A 10,795-nucleotide genomic window follows, 5' to 3' on the forward strand; every position below is an offset into this window, starting at 1 on the left:
TATATATATATATATATATATATATATATATATATATATATCTCACAATTCCATGAAAGCATGATGGCTGGCTGAAACTTTGAATTCACTGTCAATACTAATCTTATTAAAGTATAAATTTGTACTCTACCAAATATATTAAGTAATCCTTAAGTTTAATGTAAAACTGTTTTCATTATAACATAAAAACAAACATTAATATAGAAACACACACGCACGCGTAATGAAAAAATTTATTTCATTACACTCACGCAGACATACACATACATACATACATGCATAGTTACATATATGCTCGCACAATGAGGATTAGTGTCTTGTTGATAATCTACGAGATTTACAAGTATCCATTTATTTATTTATCAGATGGCTGAAGGAGAAGGGGGGAAAAAAAAGGCGCACTGCCCTTAAGGTTCTAGATCCAATTAGACAAGTGATGGGTTCGTAGTATGATGGTAGTAGTCATAGTAGCAGCAGCTGCCGCCACCACCATATTAAGATTCTTTAAAAAAATATATATATCAGCGTTTTAATGTTTCTTTTCCCATGCTTCTATGGCTGGATGCCCTTCCTGTTGCTAACCATTGCCACTTTTCAAGCAGGATAATGTTTCCCTGTGGCCAAATATGTTTTTACAGAATATTGGAAGTGAATGACAGTCATTTACAGCAGTCTATACAAATATAGATATATGTATAATCCTTTTTCTCTTTTTAATATTAATACTGCTTGATGTTAGTATAATTTCCCTTACTTGTCTCAATCATTGGACTGCAGTCTTGCTGGAGATACCACCATGAAGGCTTTTGTCAAACAAATTACCCCCCCCCCCCCGTAGATATTTTAAGTCTGGTACGTATTCTATTGGTCTCCAATTGCCAAGCTACCTTATAGGGGGGATGTAAACGAACCAACACTGGCTGTCAAGTGGTGGTGGGGACAAACACAAAATTACATGCATACACAATGGGCTTCCACGCAGTTTCTGCCTATCCATTTCATTGGCAATGCATGGGGGGGGGGGGGCTAAGAGCTATTGTGGATGACACTTTGACTCATTTTTTCCCTTCTCATTCAGGTGACTTTCTAGTTGTCTCAATCTTTCTTTTTGATTTCTGCTTCACCTATCTTGTATGGGCTAGGGACTAAGGGACACAAACACAACAAGGAACAATAATGGTGTGTGTCTGTGTGTGTGAGAGAGAGAGAGAGAGAGAGAGAGAAACAGACAGAGAGAGAGAGAGAGAGAAACAGACAGAGACAGAAAAAATGTACTGGGCATTGGGAGAGGTCAGAACAAAGGATCAATACAGAGTTTACAGAAGAAAGTAAAACCAAAGAAAAAATGGTTTCTTTAGCAATGGGGTAAGAAGAATGTTAGGGATTGGCACAGAGGATACTGGAAGTGTAGTAGGATGTGGGGGAGGGAGGTAGCCAGCAGAGGGTGGAAGATAAAAATAGATCAGTGAGCAGGTGCTATATCTACAAGAACTGAAAGTATGTCCACAGATGTAGTATACACACACCTACACACCAACAAACAAAATACATATTGCACATATACAAGAACACATAAGATACATATAAGATCATGTATGTATATACACACACAATGGAGGTGTGTCTCGTTTTACCTGCATTATAGGCAGTTACAGGGTTTGCATCTATATATATATATAAAGATGAGAATGTGTGTCTGTCTGTGTGTCTCCCTAAAACTTGAGAACTACACAACCAATTTCATACAAAACCCAAGTTAAAAAGATAACAATTCAATTTCTCTGGTTGACATTAAGACCCCCCCTCCCCCAATAGGGGCCTTAACTCCCACATTTTAGAGCTCCATGACTTCCATTTTTCAGGAGCAAAATCCTTTTTAACAGGTTCCATAAGACTGGAATTTTGGAATCTGCACATAAAAATCAGTAGTATGGGATACATGTTTCATGATTAGAATTTTTTTAGGGTGTGTAAAGAGGGAAAGAACCCTCATCTGCAATTCTGATGAAGTTTGAATCATAGGTATTCCAGTTCATTAGAGAAAATATAACAGAAAAATCTAATTCTTCAATTGCATGTAACACAGGCAACGCCGGGTATCTCTGCTAGTTTGGTATAAAATAGAGGTGAATGACACAGAACTGAGTTTTGGGGTCAGCCCATTAAGATATTATGGGAGAAAGAAGAGGTAAATGTAACAGGGCATAAGCTGGCTGTGTGGTTAAGAAGCTTGCTTTGGAACCACTTGGTTTCAAGTTCAATCCCCACTGCATGGCAATTTGGATAAGCATCCTTTACTATAACTCCAGGCTAACTAATGCCCTATGATTGAATTTGGTAGATGGAAACTGCCTTTATGATTGTCCCCACCACAACTTGATAATCAGCATTAGTTTGTTTAAATCCATGTAACTTAGCAATTCAGGAAAAGAGACTAATAGAGTAACATGGAGTCGACTAAACTCTTCAAGGTGGTGCCCCAGCATGGCCACAGACTAATGAATGAAACCTTATCATTTCTGAACCCCGATATCCTAGTATAACACACATCCTTATTAATACTTATTTTATTATATAACATCCTCATTACTGTTAACAGATAATACATAACACAAGTGCTTATTGTTATCACTGGTATTATGTAACACTGTCTTACTACTAATACTATTAATACACACTCTCTAATTACTACAAGTGTGAGAGAGAAGGCTGCCCAATGATATCAGCAGTTATTGTCCATAGTGTATAGGCACATGTTATGTATATTAGGCTTTTGTCCAGGACTGTTGTGATTCAGCTGTAGGGATCAATGCTTGGTTTCCTGTAGAATTTAACCACATCATAGTGCTTTCTTTAGTCTGACTCTTTCTCTCTCTCTCTCTCTCTCTTTCTCTTTCTCTCTCACTCACACACAAGCAGTGATGATAACGTTAATACATCTGTTAAGTGTTGTTATATCTCATCTAAGTTCTCACATATCTACACCCACTACATACACATTCCATAGATTGTAAAATATGCACATGCATGTGTACACCTATGTGCATCTACCTATCTACCTGTGTGTCTGTCTGACTAACACACCCACACATAGGTGTAAAACAAGAAGGAGGGAAAAAAACTGTACTTGAATACCAAAGTTAGAGTAAAATAGTATTTCACTGAAGCTGAAGACTTCACAAGCTGTTATTCAGAGTTGAACATAGACGCAGGCATGGCTGTGTGGTAAGAAGCTTGCTTCCCAACCACATGGTTCCGGGTTCAGTCCCACTGCATAGCACCTTGGGCAAGTGTCTTCTACTATAACCACAGGCCGACCAAAGCCTTGTGAATGGATTTGGTAGACAGAAACTGAAAGAAACCCATCGTGTTTCTATATCATCATCATCATCGTTTAACGTCTGCTTTCCATGCTAGCATGGGTTGGACGATTTGACTGAGGACTGGTGAACCAGATGGCTACATCAGGCTCCAATCTGATTTGGCAGAGTTTCTACAGCTGGATGCCTTTCCTAACGCCAACCACTCCGAGAGTGTAGTGGGTGCTTTTACGTGCCACCGGCACGAAGGCCAGTCAGGCGGTACTGGCATTTGTTATTTGTATCTGCGTTTGGTCAGCCCGAGGTGATAGAAGACACTTACCCAAGGTGGTGCGCAGTGAGACTGAACCCACAACCATGTGGTTGAGAAGCAAGCTTCTTACCACACATCCATGCCTGTACCTACAGATATATATATATTATATATGTAACACAGAAGTAGTGATACTGACAATCATATTGATTTTGATGGTGATGATTGCCACTGTTGCTACCATTAGTTTCATGCCTGCTTTTTCATGCTGGCATCAGTTGGATGGGTTTATATGGAGGTGGGGGTGGGACAGCAACTGGACATCCTTTGCATCACCATCTCTTTTAGTAGTCTTCTGTGAGACAAAAGTACGTGATGGCATGCATATCAATAATATGGCCATGGGAAAATAGCCAGTTAACTAATTCAACTTGACATTGGTTAATTAGCTAGCTAACTGAACCTGAGAAGAGCTAATTAAATAGCTATCATTATCATTCTCTATTACGTATTGCAGTCATTGGCCTGTGGCCATGCTGGGGCACCATTTTGAAAGGTTTTAATAAAACAAGTTGACTCTATTACTTATTCTACTGGTCCCCTGTTGCCAAACTGCTAAGTTAAAGGGACTCAAACAAACTAACACCAGTTCTTAGGTGATGAGTATAGTGGTGGTGGACAAACACACAAATGCATGCACACAAACACACACATATATACACATGATGGGCTTCTACACAGTTTCTATCTACCAAATTCACTCACAAGGCATTGGAATTGAACCCGAAACCACGTAGTTACGAAGAAAGCCTCTTAACCACACAGCCATGTTAAATCGTTAGCTAACTAAACTTTATAATAATAATGAGGATGCAATCTGGAATCCATGGATACTTGTGATGGTCTATGTTGGCAAGAATTAGCCAGTACCTTGCGATAAGACCATTTCCTGTGAGGAATGGCAAGCAGACACTAATGTTTCAGATCTTTTTCTTTTTTAGTCTGAGAGTAAAGAAATGAAAAATACATAAAAGACAGTATTATCACATGGTCTGGAGAAGAAAAAGAAAAAGAAAAAGTGACACTACCACCACTTCTATCTATCTCAGTATGTGTGTGTGTGTGTGTGTGTGCGTGTGTGTGTGTGTGCGTGTGTGTGTGTGTGCGTGTGTGTGTGTGTGTGCGTGTGTGTGTATCTTCCTCAGTCTTTGAACTATCCCACTGACAATGGCCAGGTAGTATATAATACATAGCTAGCTGAACTCCACAATAACTAGATTGATAGGAAACTAGCTGAAGTTAACAATAGCTAATTAGCTAGCTAGCTCAAGCTAACTTATTGTCTTAAATCCTCATTGAATGCTAAAACCAGATTATGCGAGAGGCAAGCAAGGGTTTTAAACTTGAAAAGGAACCAGGCTTCCTAATTAAACCACAGCTGCACACAACAGGCAGACATAGCTTTATTAACTAACGACGCTTTCATGTGACACCTGCTACAAACATCGTTTTCTCCTTCAAAGCCTTGCAAAACATTTCGGTTTCTTTGCTGCCGTTTCTTTGTTCTGCTCTGATCATTGAAGCTTACACTAGCGCACACATACACACGCACAAAAACCTACTCATCGGACCACCAAACTACCAACAGCCATACACCAGTGATTAAAACTTACCTTTTCTTCTGCAACAAACAAACTGAATATTTTGTTGTTGTTTTTTTTTACTTTTTTTTTATTTAATGTTATTATTTGGAAGGGGTATCTCCCCACACATCCACCCATCCAATATATATATATTTTTGGACTTGTGTGTTCTTCCGTAACCATGTCAATCAGCAAAACTCCTTTGAAGATGTCTTTTCTTTCTTTCTTTGTAATGTGTCATGTACACACCTCTGTATGACTTTGAGAGTCAAAAACAGAATGTATCATTTGTATGTAAAAGTAACAAAAGTTAATTTGTGAATGTGTGTGATTTTATAGACACAGGCATGGCAATTGGGGTTAAGAAGTTTGCTTAACAACTCAGGTTCATTCCAACTGCATAACAGTGAGCAGGTGTCTTTTACTATTGCCCTGGGCTAACCAATGCCTTGCAAAGGGAATTCATAGATGGATATTGTATGAAATGGTGTGTGTGTGTGTGTGCACATACACAATTATACAGTATTTAATGGCATAAAAATGCATCAAAAAAGTTTTTAGTGCATTAAAGCTTATGGGAGGCCTATGACGTGTTGGATGGGTTTCCAGTTGCATACAATCAACTTAGGTCTTCGATGAGGCCCAAAATCTGAATCCAAGCACATCATTTGTTTGATCTTTAGGCCTTTCTCTTCCACAGGTACCCTCCACCAATGACATTCCAACGTCCATGCACAACAACCACATGTTTCTTTAACTACTGTGTATCACCACATCCCCTACATCACTTAATAGATCTACCTGTAATAACTGGCCACTCAACTTACCTGTGTTGCACTTTTCATCTGAGTTAACAATAATACATTCCAACATATACCTGACTCCATTCCTCTCCAAACCCACTCCACTAATATGCCACATTCAAACATCAAAGGGCTAACTAACTACCCTATGGCCTTATACTCCGTAGACACACTTCACTCCATGTAATGTTTTGGAAGGAGAGAAGAGAAAATCCAAAAGCTGAGGAGAAGAAAGAGAGGCAGGCAGACGGACGGACAGACAAACACCAGCCTTCTAAACTGGCCAACAAAGCAGCGAAGACATTAAAGTACAGGCAACCTACCTGAGGTCATTTGGAAGTTGTGCTTTATCCTTTTCCCAGACATAAACAGCATGTGGCACTGCCTTAATGTTGCACTGGAAACTAGCAACGCCACCTACATATGCTACTTGAGATTCAGGTTCTTGGATATATGATGTTTGAATACCTAAAACAGAGAGAACAAACACACAAATAAAATATTGTTTACAGTCAATACATAATAATAATAATAATAATAATAATAATAATAATAATAATAATAATAAATAGGTTTCAAATTTTGGTGCAAAGTCAGCAACTTTAGGGGAGAAGTTAAGTTGATTACATCAACCCCAAGTGCTCAACTGGTACTTGTTTTATCAACCACAAAAAGAAAAAAAAAGAACGGAAAGCAAAGTTGACCTCCACAGAATGTAACTCCATAAATAGCCATTAAGCATTTTATCCATTCCACTAATGATTCTGCCAGCTGGCCATCTTTAGATAACAATAACGAGTCACATCAATTATTCCCATTATCTCCTAACTACAAATGCTGTAAAGGGAATGGACAAAGCCCCTCTCTTCTGCATTAAAATTCAATCTGTATTTTTGAGGTCAAGGTGTTGCTGTGTGGTTGAGAAAGTTACTTCCCAACCATGTGGTCTTCGGTTCAGTCCCACTCTATGGCACCTTTGGATAAGTTCCTTTTATTATAGCCCTGAGCCAACCAAAACCTTGTGAATGTATATAGTAGGCAGAAACTGAAAGAAGCTCATTGTGTGTGTTGTCAGAGTTAGAAAGGGCGTCCAACCATAGAGACCATGCAAAACTGACAAATGGAGCCTAGGAAGCTCTTTGGCTGGCCAGCTCCCAAACTGTCCAATCCATGCCAGCAAGGAAAACAGATGTAAATCGTTAAACATTTAGATTTCTTTGTCAAATATAGCACTAATTTATTCACATGCATTATATTGTAGCTTTGAAATTTCGATGATGTGATTGTAGGGTAGGAATGAGATGTTCGATTGATCAGTTTGAACATAAAACAGGTAGAAAATTTGGGCTGATATGGTTGGTTTAAATGCTAAATGATGATGGTGTGTGTGTGTGCGTGTGTGGGTGGAGGGTTGTACACCATTGTATCAATATTACGTGATGGTTATGAGAGCCACCATTACACAAGTGATGTTGTTTGTTCCAGTCTTCCATGAAAACTTGTCAGGCCATAGAGAAATATCTTACTTGTAAACAGGTGAAGGTTAGCAAAAGAAAATGCATCCAACTGAAAAAAGTCTGCCTTAACAAATATACATATATACTATATAATAAAGGTATTCCACAATGAAGACAAAACCAAACATGAATTGTACAAGCAAGACGTGATCCTCCACCCTGACTTGAAGGATGATAAAACCAAGTAAGACCTGGCTTAGGTTGGTGATAATCTGTCCAACCCAGACTAGCATGGAAAGCAGAAATATAATAATGCATGAATACATATACAGGATTGATAGCACACATAAAAAAAATTATACTTGCATCAATAAATATATCTTTGCATATTTATACACACACAATCATAGTAAAGATCATGACAAAAATTATATTTCATCATCACCATTATCATCAATGTTAAATGATTATATATGTGTGAATGTAAATATTTTGTGAGTGTGTGTGTGTGTGTGTGTGTGTGTGATATTTGTGTATCTATATGCATGCATAAGTGTGCTGTATATAATCGCTACTGCGATTGTATCTCAGTGCATATTAATACATACATAAATAAATACATACATACACACATACATATATTCAGATATACAATCATAGTGCATATAACACTACAATGAATGATGAACACACACATGCAAAAAAAAAACCCCATATTTGCATTCATAAATATATATGAACTCAGACACAACCATAGTCAAGATTATACTCAACACATACACACATGCACATACAAATACAAACACCACAAACACACACACAAAGACACTCATGTAGCACATTGCGAAAGTAAATCCAATTGAGTGCTGGATTAAGATTACACAGAAAGAAATAAGAGAGAGAGAGAGAAAGACTCTCTTAGTTCCAACCAAACTCAACCCTCCTCCTACTGTATGTATTGAGAGAGAGAGAGAGAGAGAGAGAAAGAGTGACTGTCAATACCAAATCAGTGGCTTCTCAACCCACAACCCTCTATCTATCTATCTAGCCATTTATGTATGTGAATCAATCTATCTCACCATCTCACTATCTATCTATCTATCTAGCTAGCTAGCTACCTACCTACCTACCTACTTACATTCCTACCTATCCTATCTTACAGATTCCCTCAGGTAACACAACAAACATGTAATTAGTTCAATTAATGAGTATGTTACTGATTAAGAACAGAAACCAAACTGTTGTAAATAGGTTGCAGCTATCCTAGTTTATAACACCAACACATACACAAAGTGATGTATAATTGTGTGTGTGTTTGTAAGATAAAATGTTGCTAGGAAAGATATCTATTCATCCACCTGTAGCTATCTATCTATCCATCCATCTGTAGCTATCTATATATATATATGCATGTGCACATACACACATACATAAGTGAATGTGTTAGTGGCGATATGTATAACTGTATGAGTGTGTGTGTTTTATAATACAACACACATATCGCTGTTTTTATTTTACGTCCACTCTTGATGCTGGCATAGGTTGAGGTCTACATTGTTCAGGTGAGTTCTTTGTATGCGAAAGTGGTGGTGGTGGTGGGGAGTTACATAGAAATTGTGGATAAGGAGAGATAGAAAAAAGTAATAGAAGAGAACTAGAGTAATCATAGGAGCTTCGAGGTTGTTGATAAAGTGAAACAGCCATGAGGGTTGTTCAGTGTTCGTAAAGAGATGGAGTAGAAATGAGCTTTTATTTATTTATTTTAAAATTAAATCATTCTGGAGGAGCAGTACCCAAAGCTTTTTTTCAGTGCTTATTGCTAGACAACAGGTGTGTGTGTGTGTGTGTGTGTGTGTGTGTGTGTGTGTGTGTGTGTGTGTGCACATGTGCGCGTGGGGGAGAAAGACAGGAAAGAGAGAGGGGGATGAAGGGAGGGGGAACTTTGAGGTGATGGCCAGGGATCTATAAACAATCTACTAATTTTGCCATGTACAACTACATTAACCTTCTTGACACCCAAAATATCTGAAACTGGCCCTTGGTTTTATGAGACAAATTTCCCATTTATTAAAACTTTCCATCAAAATTTTCTTTCATGTTAATTCGTATAACAAACATCATCTTGACAAAGTTATTTTACTAAATTCTTTATTTGCATAATTCAAAACAAAAACTCTTTCAAGATACAAAAAAAAAAAATGTAATAGAGAAAGTGTTTAAAGCTAAGTCGTGTCTGATAGGTAATTGAGAGGGCACCACACCCAAAGAAGGTCCTCAGTATCATCACTTTATCTTAAACGCTGCTACAGGGTTCCATCTTTAGTTCCCAGCTATTTAATAGTTCTTGAAAACCTATCTCCAGTTTTATGGATCAAATTTCCAATTCTGAAGAGATCTAGCTAAAAACTTTCATCAAAATTTCACGTTACTTCATTCCAAACATCAGTTTAATAGGCGCAGGAGTGGCTGTATAATAAGAAGCTTGTTTCCCAACCACATGGTTCCAGGTTCAGTCCCACTGTGTGGTACTTTGGACAAGTGTCTTCTACTATAGCTTCAGGCCGACCAAAGCCTTGTGAGTGGATTTGGTCAATGGAAACTGAAAGAAACCCACCGTATATATATATCTGTGTGTGTAGTTAAGAGAGTGGGGAGGTAGCTTTATGCTAGGTGTTGGGAGGCCAAAGTATGTTTTCACCCCACCACTCACACACAGAGTCTTTGTCAGAACAATCCCTTCTATTTTGCATGTGTTAATATGGGAAAGAGCCAAGTTTAAAGCACCATGGTTTGTAGTTAGTGTTAGAGCACCAGTAAGATAACAAAGTATCCATGAATGTTTAGTCTGAGCTTGTACAGTCAGAGCTCTATCTTAAGCCCCCTAATTACCATTCATTAGAATTCTTGAGAAAATAACAATTTCAGACTGGTTCCCTATCAGAATGTTAAAATTCTCATTATCTGATTCTCACTAATGAGAAACCAGAGACCTTTGACAATGGGTCGTTAATTGAAGGTTACATGGCTGAGTTGATAAGAGTATTGGATAAGTTTGTCTTGCTGTATTTGTTCCAGCTCTCTATGCAGAGTTCAAATACCGCTGAGGTCAACTTTGCCTTTCATCTTTTTATTCTGCTTAGAGGTTAATAAACAAAGTACCAATCATTATACTAAGTCAGTTCTTTTCTCCCCCCCCCTCCACTTCTCTCTCTCTCTCTCTCTCTCTCTCTCAATCTTTTTCTGGAAGAAATCAATTGTAGTGAAACATGGAGAAGGTTTGGGCTCCGCAAATTCTAAAAATGTGCGAGACATGTTTTAT

General features: G+C 38.1%; 1 protein-coding gene across 3 annotated transcripts in view; it reads right to left on the bottom strand.

Annotated features, from left to right (window-relative positions):
• LOC106868723 (protogenin-like) overlaps positions 1-10,795 on the bottom strand; it is a 133,825-nt gene that overhangs the window by 43,349 nt on the left and 79,681 nt on the right. For all 3 annotated transcript variants that reach the window (XM_014914127.2, XM_014914121.2, XM_014914135.2), the window contains exon 3: positions 6,343-6,487. In XM_014914127.2, coding sequence (XP_014769613.1) covers positions 6,343-6,487 — 145 coding nt within the window. The remainder of the gene's footprint in view (positions 1-6,342; positions 6,488-10,795) is intronic.

Source organism: Octopus bimaculoides, chromosome 23 (assembly GCF_001194135.2).
Source record: "Octopus bimaculoides isolate UCB-OBI-ISO-001 chromosome 23, ASM119413v2, whole genome shotgun sequence".
Taxonomy (NCBI): domain Eukaryota; kingdom Metazoa; phylum Mollusca; class Cephalopoda; order Octopoda; family Octopodidae; genus Octopus; species Octopus bimaculoides.